This window comes from Moschus berezovskii, chromosome 7, assembly GCF_049115385.1.
Source record: "Moschus berezovskii isolate FMDL1 chromosome 7, NW_MosBer_1.0, whole genome shotgun sequence".
Classification (NCBI taxonomy): Eukaryota; Metazoa; Chordata; class Mammalia; order Artiodactyla; family Moschidae; genus Moschus; species Moschus berezovskii.
Window position 1 is genome coordinate 8,214,800 of NC_142466.1, and position 22,390 is coordinate 8,237,189.

At 42.5% G+C, this 22,390-nt stretch overlaps 1 protein-coding gene across 1 annotated transcript; it reads right to left on the bottom strand.

The window, feature by feature from the left end:
* Nucleotides 1-2,120: 2,120 nt before the first annotated feature.
* Nucleotides 2,121-9,750, bottom strand: LOC129563340 (endogenous retrovirus group PABLB member 1 Env polyprotein-like). The gene is made up of 2 exons (XM_088837642.1): nucleotides 9,264-9,750; nucleotides 2,121-4,157 (listed from the first exon to the last, which is right to left on the bottom strand). The coding sequence occupies exons 1-2, from the start codon at nucleotides 9,512-9,514 to the stop codon at nucleotides 2,537-2,539; spliced, it is 1,872 nt and encodes a 623-aa protein (XP_088693768.1). The 5' UTR covers nucleotides 9,515-9,750; the 3' UTR covers nucleotides 2,121-2,536.
* Between the last annotated feature and the right edge of the window lie 12,640 nt (nucleotides 9,751-22,390).

The window sequence follows — 22,390 nt, forward strand, 5'->3', positions numbered from 1 at the left end:
GTATTTTACAAAGGAGATACCTAAAACAGAAAAGTTAGGTGAATTTCTCAAGGTCATACATTAACACCAGAATAAGAAATTTGAACAACAGTAGTTTTGGCTCCATAGTCAAAGCTCTCAAAGACTCACTTTGATATACTATATATCAAATAACACATATGTATATTTATTTACCAATCTTATATTAAATGTAGGATTCAAAATTAAACAGTTGACAAGATAGAGACCCTTTTGCTTTCAAAGTTTAAAGCAAGGTTTATATTTAGGAATGATATTTTGCTTTCAAAAGCTAAAAATTCTGTATAAATTAAAATAAAGTTCTGCTGGTGGGCATTAGAGGCTTAACAAGGTAGTGAAAAATTATTGATCTGGACAGAAGGGATAAAGACAGGTCTCCAGGGTCTGTCTGAGAATGTGTGACTTGAAGTACCCCCCAGATGTATATAAAACAAGAAATTACACAAATGTTCACAGGTACTGTGTTTTAGGTACAAATATGCTCAGTTCCTGACACTGGATGAAGAGAATCCTAGAAGCAAATGTTACAAACAAAAGAAAATCTCTAGAAGATGACAAAATCATTTTATCGAAATGTAAAATCAAATTATTCCTAGAATAATTTTGCAAATACAGCATCTTACAAACTAAACAAAAGTGCACATAAGGAGTAAAGCAACATTAAACAGAAGGAGCAGAAATGACAGATATAGAAATTTACACACAGGGAAGCAGATGATCATTGATACTAGGTAGGAACACTGTATGGATTTAATGGCAGACTGTACATATACAAAATCACAGCAGATGCTGATTGCAGCCATGAAATTAAAAGACGCTTGCTCCTTGGAAGGAAAGTTATGACCAACCTTGATAGTATATTAAAAAGCAGAGACATTACTTTGCCGACCAAGGTCCGTCTAGTCAAGGCAATGGTTTTTCCCGTGGTCATGTATGGATGTGAGAGTTGGACTGTGAAGAAAGCTGATCGCCGAAGAATCGATGCTTTTGAACTGTGGTGTTGGAGAAGACTCTTGAGAGTCCCTTATACTGCAAGGAGATCCAACCAGTCCATTCTAAAGGAGATCAATCCTGGATGTTCATTGGAGGGACTGATGCTAAAGCTGAAACTCCAATACTTTGGCCACCTCATGAGACGAGTTGACTCACTGGAAAAGACTCTGATGCTGGGAAAGGTTGGGGGCGGGAGGAGAAGGGGACGACGGAGAATGAGATGGCTGGATGGCATCACCGACTCTGTGGACATGAGTTTGAGTGTACTCCGGGAGTTGGTGATGGACAGGGAGGCCTGGCGTGCTGTGATTCATGGGGTCGCGGAGAGTCGGACACGACTGAGCGACTGAACTGAACTGAACTGTACATATATATCGGGCTTCCTGGTGGCTTAATGGTAAAGAATCCTCCTGCCAATGAAGGTGACCAGGATAGGTTTGACCCTTGGTCTGGGAAGATCCCCTGGAGAAGGAAATGGAAATCCACTCCGATATTCTTGCCTGGAGAATTCCATAAAGAGAGAAGCCTGGCGGGCTACAGTCTGTGGGCAGGCAAAGAATCAGACACAAGTTAGGTGCTAAATAACAACAACAAGTACATATGTATCTATTCTTCACGGCTGAATAACAAATCACCACCAGTTCTGTGGCTTTAATATAACACCCACTTATAATCTTGGAGCCAGCCGTGTAGACGAAAGGTCTGAATATACGTATACACACATATGTGTGTGCTCAGTCATGTCCGACTCTTGGCAGCCCCAAAGACTCTAGCCCACCGGGCTCCTCTATCCATGGAAATTTGCAGGTAAGAATACTGGAGTGGATTGCCATTTTCCATTCCAAGTTCTGGATGTGGCATGACCCAAAGCAGTATTCTGCTTAGTCTCCAAGACCAAAGTCAAGCTGGGGCTGGGCTGTGTTCTCTTATGAAAGCTCTGGGGATGTTGACCTCACCTCCAAACTCCTTCAGGCTGTTTGCCCGTGCCTGCACGGACGATTCAACGTTCGACACGAATCGGCGTCTGTCGGCTTAGAAAAAAGGGGAGAGAGAAAAGATGGGGTCGAGAGGATTGCAGTGTATAACAGCAATACTTTATTGTATAGAGTGCTCCTTATATATGCAAGGACAAACAAGATCTTAGTCAGGACATCAGGAATGTATATCCCCATGGTTACAGAAAGAATTGTTCTTTTACACAATGACTTTTTCCCTCAGGCTGTCAGAGGCAAGGTAATAACAAATTTGTTTTTCTCTTAAACTAAGCTACCGTGACCCTTCTCACCTGCCTCCATCTGCCTTAGCCCACGGTTAATGTTTATCCAACATGGTCAAAGGGGTGGCGGGACAGGGGGCAATTGCCTTTACAGGCTCCTTGAAACAAGGACTGCTCCCAGGGCAGGCATCCGAGACGCACCGCTCCCCGCAGCTCCCCCTTTTTATTTCTTTAATGTTGGATAAAGATCTATTAGGTGAGGGCAGTCAAAAAGAGGCGTCAGGAAGCAGGGCGGCAGTAAGAGAAGAGTTAACCATTCCTTATAATACGAGTGAATGCCATGAGCTGGCGAGTGATAAAATTGGATAAGCATTGTACAATACAAGGACCACAACAGAGCACACATACAACTACAAGCAGAATCACAAGTAAAGTTTTCCACCAATCTGTATGAAACCATGATTTGACTTGTTCCAAGAATGGCACAGAGGAGTCTTGCATAGCCTCCACTTGCTCTTTCATATCATTAACGGCATCGGAAACATTGGAAGACAAATCAGGAATATAAACACAGCACTCTACTTTTATAACAGCACAGGTCCCTCCCTGAGCGGCGGTGAGGATGTCTAACGCCATGCGGTTTTGCAGAACAGCTTTACGCATTTGCTTTTGTTCTTCATTTAATGCTTCTATAGCTCTTTTTGCATCTAGGAGGGCTTGCTGTGTGAAATTTGTTAGGGCATCTACATGTGCCATGATATCAGCATTACCAAGGGAAGGAACAAAAACAGCAGTTAAATAATCATACCAGTGAAAAACCGATCGAGACCAACGAGCTTTCAAAAGAGGAAGATTAGCGGGGTTTTTCATAGTAGAGCGAGTGATTCGGCCAGGAGCAAACACAAATCCAAGACTACAACGTCCCACCCAACCAAGGGGAAGCCAGGGCCAAATATTAGAGCCACAAATCCATTTTGTCCCGTTAGGAGCCACCCATCTTATACCGGGACTGTTTTCCCAATCGGATCCCGGCCAGAGGGGGTGAACATCACAATGGAAGGTTACATCAATCACCCGAGTACACATAGAAATAGGGGTAATGCCCACATGCTTCAACAGATTTTTTTCAAAGTCTTTTCCCCCAAAATGGGGTTGATGTTCTCGTTGTTCCCAGCAAATGTCGGCTTGTCTCAGCAACTGTCCTTTCTCCGGAGTCATCCAAAAGTACTCATCCCAGATCTGATAATACTCTCCAAAAAACCGACTTGGACGAGTCTTATTTTTGCTGGTATTAGAATAAGTGCGGTATGCATCTTCAACAGCCTTATAACTCACATTAACGTTGAACTGTAGCAAGGAGCTCGCCTTCTGATTACCCCTGTCGTTACACTCAGGAAGGGCAGAGACATTTAAATTAAGGAGACTTCTGTGAGATTGCTTATACTGGATTAAAAAGTCACAGACTGCAGGAAAATGCATTTGTTGTACAGGTGATACCCACCAAGGAAACCCATCGACTACAGACAAAGGCATAGCAGTACAAACCCAGCAGGCGGAGCTGTTGTGAAAGTCAGCATAAGAATGAGCCCATGACAGGAAGACATTTCCCTCAGAAGAAAAAAGCAAGCTAGATACAGTCAGAGCAAGGAGATAAACCCCTGGCCCGAATGCTGGGCAAGCAGAGGATTTGTCTGCAGTGGCAAAGCCTATCTGATTTAAAAGGAGTAGCAACGATATAAGAATTGCAGTTGGAGAAGACGAGGACGATTCAGCGGCGTTTATGCGAGCCTCATGCAGCAGTGTTCTCAGCTGCTGACTGGTCGGCAACGGGGCAGTCTCCCTCAGGGTCAAGCGCTGCATCTGGGCAGTCAGGGATCGCCTCCGCCGTGCGTACCAGCCTTTCCGGAAGCCAGCGCGGTGTTTCGGCATCCTGCGGAAAAACACAAACATGACCCCTTCCCCAGATTAACACAGGATCGGGGCCATACCATTTGCCATCCAATGGATCCTTCCATTTCACCAGAGGACGCGCCTTTGTCGCATCATGATGCCAAAATCGCTGAGCTGCAGAGCGTCCATCGCGGTCCAGAGTCAGAAAATTCAGAACGAATAGGGCGTGATAAAGAAGGTTAGTAGGGGTATCTCCATACACTGTCCCCCTTTTTAATTTATTTAGTTGATGTTTCAACGTTTGATGGGCACGTTCAACAATACCTTGTCCCTGGGGGTTGTAAGGGATACCGGTTTTGTGTGCGATGCCAAAACGACTGCAGAAACTTTGGAAAGCTTTACCAGTATATCCAGGACCATTATCAGTTTTTAAACAGCGGGGCATCCCCATAGTAGCAAAACAACGCAGGCAATGCTGAATGCAGTGACGGCTAGCTTCCCCAGATTGGAGGGAGGCTAAAAGGAAGCCAGAAAAAGTATCAACAGTCACATGCACATATTTGAGTTTTCCAAAAGAGGGAATGTGGGTGACATCCATTTGCCACAGTGCGTTGGGCAGTAGCCCGCGAGGATTAACACCATAGGAAGGAACCACAAAGAATTGCGGACAGGTAGGGCAAGTTTTAACTATTTGCCGGGCAGCTTCTCGGCTAATACCAAATTGTAGACGTAAAGAATGGCTATTTTGATGATGAAGGGCATGAGAAGCTTGTGCAGCAGAAATGGGGGTAAGAGAATAAATGCTGTGTGTGGCGTGATCTGCGAGAGCGTTACCAGAAGTTAATGGTCCAGGCAGGTTAGTGTGCGCTCGAATGTGACCGAAGAAACATGGTGACGTCCGGGCTTGAAGAAGTCGCTGAATATGAGAGAATAAAGCATAGATAGAAGATTTAACAGCTCCTATAAAAGGCACTGTCTCAAGGACCGTGAGAGCACGAACTACATAATGACTGTCAGAATAAAGATTAAGGCTGTGAGGAACTTGTTGCAGAGCACGGAGAACGGCAAAGAGTTCAACTTCCTGTGCTGATTGATAAGAAGTTTGACAGGAATATGGGATCCCATCAATAACAAGTCCGGCGACGCCATTTGAAGAGCCATCTGTAAAAACAGTAATTCCATCAGGAAGGGGTTTCTGGTGAACAACCTTAGGAAACAAAAATGAATGAGTACATGCAAATTGTAGCAATTTGTTAGGGGGATAATGTTGAATAATTTGCCCAGGATAATTGGCGAGCGCTAACCCCCAGTCGTCAGAGAACTGAAAGAGCCAGGACTGTTGTTCACAGGAAAACGGAACACAAATAAAGGAAGGCTCTTGCCCGAGATACAGGACAGAGTCCGTTCGGCCTCTGGCAATAATTTTGGAAACAAGGACATGATAGGGTGTCAAAACACGAGAAGGAGATGATGGAAGATGAATCCAGCGCAGGGGGTTTTCCTGGAAAAGAACTCCAGTAGGAGAGTGAGAAGAGGGCAAGACATATAGTCCCCAGGGTTTCTGATAATCACAATACCCAGATTGTTGTTGGGAAATAGCAGTCTCTACCAGCTGGAGTGCCTGTTCCCCTTCCGGTGTCAAGGTCCTAGGGGAAGAAGGATGAGGATCGCCTTTAAGAATGTTAAATAAGGGTTGTAATTGTCCTGTTGTTAAGCGCAGCTGAGGACGGAGCCAATTGATGTCGCCAAGAAGCTTTTGAAAATCATTAAGAGTAACTAAATTATCTCTAGACAGCTTAACAGGTTGGGTATAGAAACCGGTACGCTCCAGGCGAAATCCTAGATAAGAAAAGGGGGGAAAAGTTTGTACCTTTTCCTTAGCAATACAGAGTCCAGCGTTAGTGAGGGAGACTTCAAGGGAACCGTATGCAGCAAGCAACTTGGTCTCATTGCTGTGGGCAAGAAGAATATCATCCATATAGTGCAATATATATACATCAGGGAAAGAAGTTCGTGTGGTAGAAAGAGCAGCAGCAACGAATTTTTGACAAAGTGTTGGGCTATTAGCCATGCCCTGCGGCAGTACTTTCCAGTGATATCGAGCCATCGGCTGAGCAAAGTTAGTAGAGGGTACACTGAAGGCAAAGCGAGGACAATCCTGAGGAGCAAGGGGGATAGTGTAAAAACAATCCTTTAAATCTATGATTATGAGGTGGGCATTACGTGGAATGGCCATGGGAGAAGGCAACCCTGGCTGCAAGGCTCCCATCAGTTCCATAGTGCTGTTAACCCTTCGTAGGTCTTGAAGTAAACGCCATTTGCCAGATTTCTTTTTGATGACAAAAATGGGAGAATTCCAGGGCGAATTAGAAGGTTCAATATGACCCAGCGCTAACTGTTCCCGCACCAGAAGCTGGGCAGCTGCAATTTTCTCGGCTGACAGGGGCCACTGATCCACCCACACAGGGTCAGGAGACTTCCAAGTTATTGGATCAGCGTGGGTTGCGGGATGATCAATGGCCCCTATTAAAAATGGCCCAATCCTTTTCTGTCATTATTGGAACGCAATAAAAGAGGTTGCGGCATTCCTTGGCCGTGCTTTCCAAGCCCCGAAAAGGGAAGCAACCCTTGATCAAAAAGCTGAGCCGCAACCTGAGGGCTGGGACTATAGAGGTACACTCCCATGGATGTCATCACATCGCGTCCCCATAAATTAACAGGAATGTTAGGGAGAACATAGGGACGCATTTCGCCTTGGTGGCCTTCACCATCTTCCCAGTGTAACAATTCAGAACTTTGTTCAGGGTTATTAGCTTGTCCTATACCTTGCAAAGTTGAAATAGCCGCATGTTTTGCCCAGTTTTTTGGCCAGTGTTTTTCAGCAATTACAGAGACATCAGCTCCAGTATCAAGAATTCCTACAAAACGTTTACCATTAATTTTTAACATTAATTCTGGACGAGAGTTTTCAATTGATTTGAGCCAATAAGCATCAGAGGAACCAAAACCAGCAGTGCCGCGAGTGACACGATGAGCTTTTCCCGCGGGAACAATAGGGAGTAAAATTAGTTGGGCAATTCTTTTTCCTGCAGGAATAGTGGTAATAGTGCGAGGCGAATGTGCCATGATCTTAATTTCGCCCTCAAAATCTGCATCAATCACTCCGGGGGCCACCATTAACCCTGCCATAGTAGTGCTGCTACGACCAAGCAGCAGCCCCACGGTGCCGTGAGGTAATGGACCATGGACACCGGTAGGCAGGGCTTGCATACCCATATCTGGGGTTAATACTGTGTGGGTGGAGGCACAGAGGTCCAGGCCGGCACTCCCGGTGGTGGCACGGAGGAGGCTGGTGACACCTGATGATTTTCTCTCTGCTCGGTCGTCATGGCCCCATAACATTGGTTCGGGGCCTGGGGCTGGCCCCTCACCCAGTTTCCCGACATGGGAGGGAGAGGATTGCCTTGCACATCTGTTTTAGATTTGCAATCTTTTACCCAATGCTTTCCTTTTTTGCACCGAGGGCACACATTGGGGGTCCGGATATTATTGGTATTACCCCGCTGCGGACAAAAGGCAGCCCGATGCCCGGGCTGGCCGCACACAAAGCACCCTGCATTGCCAGAGGCGATGGGACGCCTCTTATTTTTCATTTGTTGTTGGTATAGAACTTCTTTGATACTTTTTCCCTGCAGGGCAGCAGCCAATGTAATACCCTGCATATATGAGGGCCCAATGTCAGCACAGATACGAATGTAATCAGAAAGTACCCCCTTTTTTCGGTAGGGTCGGAGGGCTGCTTGGCAGGCGGAGTTGGCATTTTCATAAGCCAATTGCTTGGTTAGCACCATGCCTGCTTGTTCATCGGCCATCAATTTTCCTACCGCTTCTAATAATCGAGCAACAAAGTCTTGATATGGCTCATCTGGCCCCTGCCGAATTTTTGAAAGATCCTCTGTTTTGTTGGCCGAACAGGGCAATTTTCTCCAAGCTTGACGAGCAGCATTGGATATTTGGGCATAAGCCCCAGGATGGTAATTTAATTGAGCATTAGTATTTAGATAAGGGCCCTCTCCAATTAACATTTCATAAGTAGTGGGAAGCCCTTGTCTCTGATTTGTTTCAGCTATAACTCCGCATTGTTCTGCGAATTCTGATTTCCATAATAGATAATCGCCACCCGTGAGACAAGCGCGGGCGATTTGCTTCCAATCACTAGGGGGTAAATTTTGGCCCCCTAAATTTTCTACCATGGCTTGCGTAAAAGGTGCTGTGGGACCATACTGGGCACAGGCTACCTTTAATTCCTTCAATTGTTTAAATGGTAATGGCTCATAATAGCGTTGGTTAGCATTTTCAAAAACAGGAAATGCTTTGGGATAGCCAGCAAGAACTTCGCCCTCTTGCTGAGCTTGTTTAAGTGCTTGCTGGAGGGGGGATAGAAAAGAAGCATACGCTGGAGGCGCAGAAGAAGAAATAGGCTTTTCTGGCCCTGACAAAGGAGCGGCAGCAGAATTATTAAGAGGAGGAGTATCCACATTATCTTTAATGGTAGACAGTAGCTGCTTCATTAAACATTCTAGTTCCTGGATACAGGTTTTCCCTTTCTCTTCCCCTGCTGCATCAGTCATAAGCAGCTCCCAATCCTCCTGATGATATTTAGCAGCTGCTTCTTCTAAAGTCTCTGTATCCTCAGGATCGAGGGGACTTTCCTGCAATGGCGGAATACTAGATTCTGGAGGAGGAGGATCATCCTGTATCTTATCTTTAAGCCTCGACTCCTCGCCATTGTCTAGGTCCAGGCAGTCCCGGATTAAGGACCACAGAGAAAAAGTATCCACAGGCATTTTTCCAGGCCCGTGCAAAGTGTAATGTGCCTGAATTTGCTTTCCCACCTTTTTCCAGGTTTCTAAATTAACTGTCCCCTCTTTAGGAAACCAGGGACATACTTCTTCTACAAATGCCAGAAACGCATTCAGCCGTGGAGTAGAAACACGAATGCCTCTGTCTTTCAACATGATTTGTAGCATATGCACAAAGAATTGCCGGCTATTATTTTGTCCCATAGTTTATACTCTCGACAATAAACCTTCCTACCCCTCAAACTTGTAACCTCAAACTTGTAATTCTATAAAGCAAGACTCACGTGGTCCGGGTAGCGGCCAACAGTCGTCCGTCTTCGGGCCCCACGTTGGGCGCCAACTGCCCGTGCCTGCACGGACGATTCAACGTTCGACACGAATCGGCGTCTGTCGGCTTAGAAAAAAGGGGAGAGAGAAAAGATGGGGTCGAGAGGATTGCAGTGTATAACAGCAATACTTTATTGTATAGAGTGCTCCTTATATATGCAAGGACAAACAAGATCTTAGTCAGGACATCAGGAATGTATATCCCCATGGTTACAGAAAGAATTGTTCTTTTACACAATGACTTTTTCCCTCAGGCTGTCAGAGGCAAGGTAATAACAAATTTGTTTTTCTCTTAAACTAAGCTACCGTGACCCTTCTCACCTGCCTCCATCCGCCTTAGCCCACGGTTAATGTTTATCCAACATGGTCAAAGGGGTGGCGGGACAGGGGGCAATTGCCTTTACAGGCTCCTTGAAACAAGGACTGCTCCCAGGGCAGGCATCCGAGACGCACCGCTCCCCGCAGCTGTTGGTCAGATTCGAAGCCTTGGGGTTGCAGGACTGAGAACCCCAGCCCTTGCTGCTATCAGAGGGATTCTGTGCTGAGCTATCTGGGTCCTCTGTCTGGTTCATGTCAAACCCCACTTTTCCCAGCCAGCAACAGCAGGTCAAATCCTTTACATATTTCAAATCCCTCAACTTCCTCTGTAGCAGCTTCTCTCTCTGTCTAATCCCTCCGCTGTGAGCCAGAGAAAGTTTTCTGCTTTGAAGAGCTTGAGTGATGAGATGGCCCATCAGATAATCCAGGATAAACTCCTTATGTTAAGATCTGTGACTTTACTTCCATCTGCAAAACACACTTGTCACATCATGCAAAGTACTCACAGGTTCCAAGGGTCAAGGCATGGACCTTTGGCTACAGGTGGGGCTCACTTCTACCACAATGACTGAAGGGTTTATTATTTTCAGTAGAAAACACCCACATGAAATTACAGAGATAACGGGAGGGGAGTGGAAACCAGGGCACGTGGCACAGGGCAGAAAGGACCACAAACATCGAGTCACATACTACAGGAAGAGGAGAGAGAAGCTGTGCTTGAAGACGTGGTGTCTGAGAGTTTTCCAGACTAGGAAAGTCATCTGCTTGCTTCTTGGAGCTCCAAGAAAGGAAGAGAGAAGGAGGCCACTGATGGGAACAGTGCAGCAAGACTGAAACACAGAGAAATTCCCAGGAGGGGCAGAGAAATGAGAGAAGTGCATTCAGAGGGGCAACAGCAATAGTGAATGCTGATTTCTTAGCATTAAAATAAAAAGGAAACTAATGAAACAACGGCCAAGTTAGATTATCCAACACAGTAAAAAAATCTTCAAAAATGAAGATAGTTAAGTGTATCACTCAGTTCAGTGCTTCAGTCTTGTCCGAATCTTTGCAACCCCATGGATGGCAGCATGACAGGCCTCCCTGTCCATCGCCAACTCCCAGAGTTTACTCAAACTCATGTCCATTGAATCAGTGATGCCATCCAACCATCTCATCCTCTGTCGTCCCCTTCTCCTCCTGCCTTCAATCTTTCCCAGAATCAGGGTCTTTTTAAAAGAGTTAGTTCTTCACATCAGGTGGCCAAAATACTGGATTTCAGCATCAATCCTTGCAATGAATATTGCAGACTGATTTCCTTTAGGATGGACTGGTTGGATCTCCTTGCAGTCCAAGGGACTCTCAAGAGTTTTCTCCAACACCATAGTTCAAAAGCATCAGTTCTACCATGCTCAACTTTCTTTATAGTCCAACTCTCACATCCATTCATGACTGCTGGAAAAACCATAGCCTTGACTAGATGGACTGCTGTTGGCAAAAAATGCCTCTGTTTTCTAATATCCTGTCTAGGTTGGTCACAGTTTTTCTTCCAAGGAGCAAGTGTCTTTTAATTTCATGGCTGCAGTCACCATCTGCAGTGATTTTGGAGCTCCAGAAAATAAAGTCTGCCACTGTTTCCACTGTTTCCCATCTATTTCCCATGAAGTGATGGGACCAGATGCCGTGATCTAAGTTTACTGAATGCTGAGTTTTAAGTCAACTTTTTCTACTCATCTCTTTGACTTTCATCAAGAGTTTCTTTAGTTCTTCTTTGCTTTCTGCCATAAGGGTGGTCTCATCTGCATATCTGAGGTTATTGATATTTCTCCCAGCAATCTTGATTCCAGCTTGTGCTTCATCCAGCCCAGCATTTCTTATGATGTACTCTGCATATAAGTTAAATAAGCAGGGTGACAATACACAGCCTGGAAAAACTCCTTTTCCTATTTGGAACCAGTCTGTTGTTCCATGCCCAGTTCTAACTGTTGCTTCCTGACCTGCATACAGATTTCTCAGGAGGCAGGTCAGGTGGTCTGGTATTCCCATCTCTTTCAGAACTTTCCACAGTTTGTTGTCGTCCACAGAGTCAAAGGCTTTGGCATAGTCAATAAAGCAAAAATAGATGTTTTTCTGGATATCTTTTGCTTTTTTGATGATCCAACATATGTTGGCAATTTGATCTCTGATTCCTTTGCCTTTTCTAAAACCAGCTTGAGCACCTGGAAGTTCATGATTCACCTACTATTGAAGCCTGGCTTGGAGAATTTTGAGCATGACTTTACTAGCATGTGAGATGAGTGCAATTGTGTGGTAGTTTGAGCATTCTTTGGCATTGCCTTTCTTTGGGATTGGAACGAAGACTGACCTTTTCCAGTCCTATGGCCACTGCTGAGTTTTCCAAATTTCCTGGCATATTGAGTGCATCACTTTAACTGCGTCTTCTTTTAGAATTTGAAATAGTTCAACTGGAATTCCATCACCTCACTACCTTTGTTCGTAGTGATGCTTCCTAAGTCCCACTTGACTTCACATTCCAGGTTTTCCTCTATTTCTTTGAACTGATTGCTGAGGAAGGCTTTCTTTTCTCTCCTTGCTATTCTTTTGAACTCTGCATTCAGATGGGTATATCTTTCCTTTTTTCCTTTGCCTTTCACTTCTCTTCAATTCACAGCTATGTGTAAGGCCTCCTCAGACAACCATTTTTCTTTTTTGCATTTCTTTTCCTTGGGGGTGATCTTGATACCTGCCTCCAGTACAGTGTCATGAACCTCTGTCAATAGTTCTTCAGGCACTCTGTCTATCAGATCTAGTTCCTTAAAACTATTTCTCATTTCCACTGTATAATCATAAGGGATTTGATTCAGGTCATACCTGAATGGTGTAGTGGTTTTCCCTACTTTCTTAAAGTATATATATATATTCTAATTTTACAATATTATGATTCCTGCCATATAACAATGTGGTTCTAACATATAGCACAGGGGACTCTGCTCAATGTTATGTGGCAGCCTGGATAGGAGGAGGGTTTGGGGGACACTGGATACATGCATATGTATGGCTGAGTCCCTTCACTGTTCATCAGAAACTATCACAACATTGCTAATCAGCTACACCCCAATACAAAACAAAAAGGTAAAAAACAAAATGAAAGTAAACATCTCATTTCAACACAAGTATAGGTGAGAGAAACCTGATTCTGGTTAAGATATCTGACATGAGGCAGACTTTCAGAATAATCCTTTTATATCAGATCAAACCTATTCACTCACAAAGACAAAGGACTGAAGAAAATGAAAAAGATAAGAGAATAAATAAAATAAAAAATAAATATGTAGTAAGGAAGACCAACAAAGCCTAAAGTTGATTCTTGAAAGGATTACATAAATTCAATGAATTCTTGATGAAACTGAACAGCAGAAACAAAAAAGCACACAAACATTAAACCTCACTGATAAGAATGGGAAATTAATAGTTTCTACAAATATGTAACTGATAAAATAAAGACATTTATAAACAATTTTAATGTGGTAAATTCAAAAAGTTAGAGGCAATGCTCAAATGCCTAAAGAAACACACCCTATGAAAATTCAGAGCAAAAAGAGAAAAATTACACACCTTACAGTTGTTAAAAATATTAGATTTCACAGTTTCAAGCCTTCCCTTAATTTGGGGTTCACGTGGCTTCACCAGCAAATCTTTTTTAATTAACTTATTTTTAATTGGAGGGTAATTTCTTTACAATACTCTGTTCACTTCTGCCATACATCAGCATAAGTCAGCCATAGTTTTATATGAGTCCCCTCAATCTTGAACCTCTCTCTCACCTCCTACCCCATTCCACTCCTCTAGCTGTTCCCAGAGCCCTGGTTTGAGCTCCTTCTCTCATACAGCAGATTCCCATGGACTATTTTACACACTGTAGTGTATATCCTTTCATGCTACTCCCTCCATTCCCCCACCATGTCCACAAGTCTGTTTTCTATTTCAGCATTTCCCCTTCTGCCCTGCAAATAGGTTCATCAGTACCATCTTTCTAGATTCCATATATATGCCTTAATATATATGGTATTTGTTTTTCTTTAGCAAATCTTATACAGCTAAGAAAAATATATTGCCTACTTTATACTTATTTCAAGAGAATATATAAAGTAGAAACACTTAATCATCCATTTCATAAATCAAGCAAAACTTTGGTATAAACATCTCTTATAGTTCTAATGAGAAGGTGACAATCAAATCTCTCTGTATACATAGACTCCAAAATCCTGAAGAAGGTAATCATCAACATTGGAAAGATAAAATGGTTACTTAGAAAAATCTGTTACATTTCTAAACCTGATAACATACAGAAGTACAGCAAAACTATACCTTTTATAATTGAGAGAAATGAATGTGAAGATACACTATACACCATAATCACGGATTGAAATACTTAATATTTAGAGATGTCAAATCTCACTGAACTGATCTCTGCGAGAACAACGATGCCAATCATGGTACTAGAAAAATTTTTGTTTTGAGTGGCAGTAGACATGCTGATTTTAATATAATTATGGAATTACAAAGGAGAAGAGCAGACAAAGCACCCTGGAAGAATAAGAGGGAGAATTGGCTATAAATGATAATGAGAGTTACTTTAAAACCTGCATAATATAGGCAGTGGGCCCTGGCTCTGGGACTGATAGGAGAGAAGAAATGAAACAGAGTCCCAACTGCACAGATATTATAGAAACACAGGCAGTACTGCCGAGCAGTGAGGCAGGACACTTGTTCAAAGGTTGTCTTGATAATTTGACACTCCTTACCCCTTATACTCAAAGAAATGAGAGAAAAACAAATAAGTAAACTTGACTCACGCCAACATTCACAAAAACTTAAATCCAGATGAATATAGATCTAAATTATTATGCTTGCTTTTGAAAGAAAAGCTATGACAAACCTATATAGTATATTAAAAAGCAGATACATTATTTCACCAACAAAGGTCAGCATAGTCAAAACTATGCTTTTTCCAGTAGCCATGCACAGATGTGAGAAATGGATCATAAAGAAAGCTGAGCACTGAAGAATTGATGCTTTTGAACTGTGATGTTGGCAAAGACTCCTGAGAGTCCCTTGGACTGCAAGGAGATGAAACCAGTCAATCTTAAAAGAAATCAATCCTGAGTATTGATTAGAAGAACTGATACTAAAGCTGAACCTCCAATACTTTGGCTATCTGATGTGAAGAGCTGACTCATTGGAAAAGATTCTGATGCTGGGAAAGATCGAGAGGAGGAGGAGAAGGGGCCAGCTTAAGAGGCAATGGTTGGATGTCAACACCAACTCAACGAACATGAATTTGACCAAATTTCGGGAGATAGTGAAAGACAGGGAAGCCTGGTGCACTGTAGTCCACAGGGTCGCAAAGAATCAGACACAACTGAATTGACTGAACAGCAACAACAAAATAAATCTAATATTTTTTTTTAAAAAGCCTTTTAAAATAAAATATAGGAGAAAATTTTCACTATTTGAGTAGAAAATATTTTTTAAGCCAGATGCAAATTTACCAACCATAAAGTCAACATTCAGAAAACTAAGATCATGGAATCCGGCCCCATCACTTCATGGCAAATAGAAGGGGAAACAATGGAAACAGTGACAGACTTTACTGTGGGGGCTCTAAAATCACTGCATTTGATGACCACAGCCATTAAATTAAAAGACACTTATTCCTTGGAAGGAAAACTATGACCAACCTAGATAGCATGTTAAAAAACAGAGACATTACTTTGCCAACAAAGGCCCATCTAGTCAAAGCTCTGGTTTTTCCAGTAGTCATGTATGGATGTGAGAGTTGGACTATAAAGAAAACTGAGCACTGAAGAATTTATGCTTTTGAACTGTGGTGTTGGAGAAGACTCTTAAGAGTCCTTTGGACTACATGAAGATCCAACCAGTCCATCCTAAAGGAAATCAGTCCTGAATATTCATATGAAGGACTGATGCTGAAGGTGAAACCCCAATACTTTGTCTATTTGATGCAAAGAACTGATTTACTAGAAAAGACCTTGATGCTGGGAAAGATTGGAGGTGGCAGGAGAAGGAGGCAATAGAGGATGAGGTGGTTGGGTGGCATCACTAACTCAATGGACATGAGTTTGAGTGAAGTCCTGGAGTTGGTGATGGACAGGAGGCCTGGTTGCTGCAGTCCATGGGGTTGCAAAGAATCAGACATTACTGAGTGGCTGAATTGAACTGAATGGAAAATATGATTAGTTACACTATATTAAAAATAAGAATTTGTATTTATCAAAAGATACCAGTGAAGAAAAGTCAAGCCAAGATTAAGAAATATTTCTGACACATGCAAATGTCATCTAAAGAAATAATTTATGAAGAACTCCTCCAAACCAACTACCCAAAGGAAAAACACTTAAGAGACTTGCACAGGCTCTTCAGGACAGATAATTTCCAAATAGAAATGTTTATGACCTAATTAGTGAAACTAAGTCCCTAAAACTGAGTTCCCCTGTTGAGTTTAAGTTTATGATTCATCCCTCTATTCCAAACTGTATTCTCTTTCTGGTTCCCTCTAACCTCAATTCTGTGCTCATTGCACACTCAGTCACCTCTCAGATGCTAAAATTGTTGTCAACAACATCATTAAAGTAGTAAAAATCACTATTATAGACAACACCATTATCATACAAACTCAGGTTGTTTCTCCAGGGCGAAATAAGCTCACAGACCTCCCAGCCATGGACCACCTAGCCAGAGAACCATAAACCAAAGATATTCTCACTCCACACACCAGGATCAAGAAATGTCATAAGATAATTATTAGCTCAGTCTCTTTGTTCTTCCCCTTAAAAAAAAACAAAACACAAAACAACATAAAATAACAACAAAATCTCAAGTACCAAGGGGTGTGGACCTGAGGTTGATTTTCTACCCCCTTGCTTAGTACCTGCAATAAACCCTTGCTTTGTTGCAAATTCCCACTGCTAAGTGTGGTTTTCAGTGCCTTGGCTTGGTTACATTAGTCAAAAAGAGATGTTCAGTTTCAATATTAAGGAAATGAAAACTAAATCCAGGAAGCAAAGCTGCTGCTGCTGCTAAGTCGCTTCAGTCATGTCCCACTCTGTGTGACTCCATAGTCGGCAGCCCACCAGGCTCCCCTATCCCTGGGATTCTCCATGCAAGAACACTGGAGTGGGTTGTCGTTTCCACCTCCAATGCATGAAAGTGAAAAGTGAAACTGCAGTTGCTCGGTCATGTCCATCTCCTAGCAACCCCATGGACTGCAGCCCAACAGGCTCCTCCCTCATGGGATTTTCCAGGTGGGAGTACTGGAGTGGGGTGCCATGGCCTTGTCCAGAAGCAATGCTACTACCTGCTAAGCACCATTGCTGAAAGAAAGGAGGAGTGGTACAGCAGAGATCACCTACAGTTCTACTGTGTAAGTAACTTAGTCTGACTATTGTGGTCAACGGTTTGGCATTTTATATTTTCTGTAGGCAGTGATATTCTTATTTTATGATCCAGAAAACTCACTCAGACCCATCAGAAGATACTTTCACACGTGCATAGAACAAAGTGCATGATTCTCTAAAACGTAATACTGAACTGAAAAAACAACAACAAAATCATCCATATTGTGTAATTCCATTCATTTTAGCCTTTAGGGACACACCTTTAAGAAAACAGATTGTGAAAATCAGCAAGAAAATGATTAGCATGGAAACCAGAATGGAGTTTTCTTTTAGGGTAAAAAAGTAACAAACTGTGATCAAAGGGAAATAAGGGGACACTCCCAGTGTAACACTGTAGTATGTTTTTAAGCTGCTGGATGATTATGATCATGTTTTCTCTGAAGTAAGTTGGTGAGTGTATCCTTCCCTACTAGATTATTTTTTGGGGTATACATCTCTGTATATGTCATCTATGACAATATAGATGCAATACAGACATCAGAAAACTAGCTGGGAGGACAGCTATGTCCTACATAAGTGGAAATTAAATTCCAGTGGTGGTTTGGTTTATAGCTGTGTGATGTCCTATCTCAGTGGAATCCTAGATCTCATAAATGCTGAAGCATTTATGTACAGCAGAACTGCTCCTTTAGCTACCTGATTTATTTCAGGATCATTTAAATCATATTGATGGAACTTTTGTATATGTTCTAGATTAAAGGATTCTTTGTCTGTGACAGAATGCCGAAAACCATGCCCTCCCCTTAGCCTTTCCCTGGTCACCCTTTTCTGACTCCCTTTTCTACAGTGACTACTCAGCTAAATTACAGTATTTTTATTCTGGAGAAAACAAGTCCTTCTAGCTGTGAGTTTTCCACCATTACTATGTGAGTTTTACGGTTCCTGTTGTAGGGCTTTTGGTCCCTCAGTTTGAAAATGTTTGACCCTGTGAATGAGCAGGAGTCAGCACTGATTTGTCTGTTGTCCTGTAAAGGTTTCTCCCTTTTATTTGTAATACTTATTTCTACCCAGCTAGAACAACAGCAGCTTTGGCACAAACAACAGTTTATCTGACACACGATGCCTCCTACCATTTGGAAGCATGCTTTTAGCTCAGGGACCTCCACCCTGTTAGTCACATCTAGAACAAAGCCTTGCTGAAGGGAGCATGCCTATGCCCAGAAAATTTAACATTCTCTGAGTCCTCACACTTCACCCTTTGAATAATGCTCTCCAAAAATTGTGGTTTGAGGGTTGTTGACACCTATGGTTAGTGGTGTTTGAAGATAAAGAAAAGTCTGATAACACATGTTTGAGTGGTACTTGACATTAGTGGAATTCCACCTTCAATTATACTAGAATGATAAAAAGAGCAAAAGAGTATTATTGACTCAAGTTTACCTTCCATGGAGAAGGAAATGGCAACCCACTCCAGTGTTCTTGCCTGGAGAATCCCAGGGATGGCGGAGCCTGGTGGGCTGCCATCTATGGGGTCGCACAGAGTCGGACACGACTGAAGTGACTTAGCAGCAGCAGCAGCAGCAGTACCTTCCATAGTGTTACGGTTAGGGCTGTTATACCAGAATAATACAGGCTGGGTGACTTCAGAAAACAGATATTTTCTTACAGTTCTGGAGGCTGAAGTCTGCTATCCAGGTGCCCTCAGGGCTGGTTTCTGATGAGCTCTCTCCTTGGCAAGAAGACGGCTGCTTTTTCTCCATGTCCTCACGTGGCCTCTTCTTTGTGTGAAGAAAGAGATCTGTGATGTCTGCAGGGGATCTTTCTGACCCAGGGATCGAACCTGCATTTGTTGCTTCTGCATCTCCTGCTTTGGCAGGCGGATTCTTTAACACTGTGCCACGTGGGAAGCCTGCTAGGTACTAGAGTGAACAGAAGAGTAAGGAGAAGACATTCCATGACGTCATGAAGCTAACATCTACATTTTGATTAGTAACTAAATACATAATGACTGATAACATGGGCAGAAACAATTAAATGAAAGGACTTGTTCCTGCTTTAAACAACCTAATGCAAATGAGAACTTCCAGATGCATAAGCTGGGTTTAGGAAAGGCAGAGGAACCAGAAATCAAATTGACAGCATTTGTTAGATCTTGGAGAAAGCAAGGGAATTCCAGAAAAGCATCTACTTCTGCTCCACTGACTACACTAAATCCCACAGCAAACCACATTGACTGTGTAGATCAAAAGAGTGTGGAAAATTCTTAAAGAGATGGGAATACCAGACCACCTTATCTGCCTCCTGAGAAACCTGCATGCATGTCAAGAAGAAACACTTGGAAATGGACATAGAACAACATGTTTGTATGCTAAGTCACCAGTCATGCCTGACTATGTGTGACCTTATAGACTGCAGCCCTCGGGGCTCCTCTGTCCTTGAGATTCTCCATGCAAGAATACTGGAGTGGCTTGTCATTCCCTTCTCCTGGAGATCCTCCCAATCCAGGGATCAAGACTGCATCTCTTATATATCCCCTGCATTTGCAGGTGGGTTGCTTACCACTAGCACCACCTGGACATTGAAAAACAGACTGGTTCAAAGCTAGGAAAGGAGTACCTCAAGGTTGTATATCATCACCCTGCTTATTTAACTTCTATGCAGAGTACATGACATGAAATACCAGTGGCCAAAACATAAGCTGGAATCAAGATTGTCAGAACTATCAACAACCTCAGATACACAGATGAAACCATTCCAGTGACAGAAACTGAAGAGGAACTAAAGAGCCTCTTGATGAGGGTGAAAAAGGACAGTGAAGCAGTAGGCTTGAAAGTCACCATTCAAAAAACTAAGATCATGGCATCTGGCCCCCAAACTTCTTGGTAGTTAGAAGGGGAAAAAGTGGAAACAGGCATAGATTTTACTTTCCTGGGCTCCAAAATCACTGCACACGGTGACTTCAGTCATGACATTAAAAGACATTTGCTCCTTGGAAGAAAACGTTTGACAAACCTAGACAGTGTATTCAAAAACAGAGACATCACTTTGCCAACAAAGTTCCACATAGTCAAAGCTATGGTTTTTCCAGTAGTCATGTATGGGTGTGAGAATTGGACCGTAAAGAAAGCTGAGTACTGAAGAGTTGATGCTTTTGAACTGCGGTGTTGGAGAAGACTCTTGAGAGTCCCTTGGACTGCAAGGAGATCCAACCAGTCCATCCTAAAGGAAATAAACCTGAATGTTAATTGGAAGGACTGATGCTGAAGCCAAAGTTCCAATACTTTGGCCACCTGATGAAGAAGAGCCAACTCATTGAAAAAGACTGAAGGCAAAAGGAGAAGGGGGCAGCACAAAATCAGATGGTTAGAAAGCATCACCAACTCAATGGCCATGAATTGGAGCAGACTTCAGAAGACACTGAAGGGCAGCGAAGTCTGGTATGTTGCAGTCCACAGGGTTGCAAAGAGTTAGACATGACTTAGTGATTGAACAGCAACATGAATACAAATGAATTTTACGGCATGGAGTCACAGGAGGGTAAATGACTTTATCAGTAATTCAAGCGTGAGCTAATCAAGTTCTGGTTGTACTAAATATATAAATAATCTTGTTTATCTATAGGTGTTGTATGGGTTCAAAGTTCATCACACCAAATGTGTTTGCCTGGCATGATAATTATTTTAGGTTGATTATTTTTAAGAAAAACTTCACTGATAGCTCAATAGGTAAAGAATCCACCTGCCATGCAGGAGACCCAGGTTTATTTCCTGGATTGGGAAGATCCACTGGAAAATGGATAGGCTGCCCGCTCCCGTATTCTTGGGCTTCCCTTGTAGCTCAAATGGTAATGAATCTGCCTGCAATGTGGGAGACCTGGGTTTGATCCCTGGGTTGGGAATATCCCCTGGAGAAGGGAAAGGCTACCCACTCCAGTACTCTGGGCTGGAGAATTCCATGGACTGTATAGTCCATGGGGTCCCAAAGAGTTGGACATGACTGAGCGACTTAATCAGAAAACTCATAAAATTTTTGTTTTTAACCTCCCCATAATAGTTTTAAAGTAATTTAGATAGGGAGCCTACACCAGGAAAACAGCTGTCATCTAAGGTAACTATTTTTCTCCACAAAACGTGTTGACCAAATTTTTGCTCTTCCCTTCCCTTGGGGAGCCTCTTCCCTGTGGACACAGTAGGGTAAGGAGAGAGTGGGTGGAATTGTGAGAAGAACATGAAAATTCATACATTACCATATGTAAAACAGATAGCAAGTGAGAATTTGCTGTGTTAAACAGGGAGCTTAACCCACTGTTCTGTGAAAACCTAGAGGGGTTGGATGGGCTAGGAGGTTGGAGAGGGGTTCAGGAGGGAGGGGATATATGTATACTTGTGACTGATTCATGTTGATGTGTGGCAGAGTGTACCTATAAGAATTCTATTTTTTTTTCTATACATCTCAATATTGTACAATCATAATCTTTGGTGATTAAATATCTAAATATATATCTATGAAATACAAAGCCAGGATTAATCCATTTGAAGCTTTAAAATGGAGTTTAGTGGACCAAAATTATTTGCCACAATAGAAATAACAAGTTGATAGTTGTTTATCACAAAAGTAGTTTAGTAAGCTATATAGCTTTGAAAAGGTGATTTATGTCTTACTGCTACTGGTACTATGAAAAAATGATTTTTCCTATAACAATCAACATATAGGAAGCATATAATGAAGTTATGTATGTCAACTTTATAGGGAAAATTACCTGAGGATTTTAGAAATTGTAATAAATGGATCTTGGTTTAATGGATTTTAAAGTTCCAAAGACTAGCAAGGAGAGATAAGAAAGCCTTCCTCAGTGATCAGTGCAACAAAATAGAGGAAAACAATAAAATGGGAAAGACTAGAGATCTCTTCAAGAAAATTAGAGATATCAAGGGAACATTTCATGCGAAGATGAGCTCAATAAAGGACAGAAATAGTAGGGACCTAACAGAAGCAGAAGATATTAAGAAGAGGTGGCAAGAAGGTTGTACAGAAGAACCGTACAAAAAAGATCTTCATGACCCAGACAGCCATGATAGTGTGATCATTCACCTAGAGTCAGACATCATGGAATGTGAAGTCAAATGGGCCTTAGGAAGCATCACTACGAACAAAGCTAGTGGAGGTGATGGAATTCCAGTTGAGCTATTTCAACTACTAAATAAATGATGCTGTAAAAGTGCTGCACTCAATATGCCAGCAAATTTGGAAAACTCAGCAGTGGCCACAGGACTGGAAAAGGTCAGTTTTCATTCCAATCCCAAAGAAAGGCAATGCCAAAGAATGCTCAAACTACCACACAATTGCACTCATCTCACACGCTAGTAAAG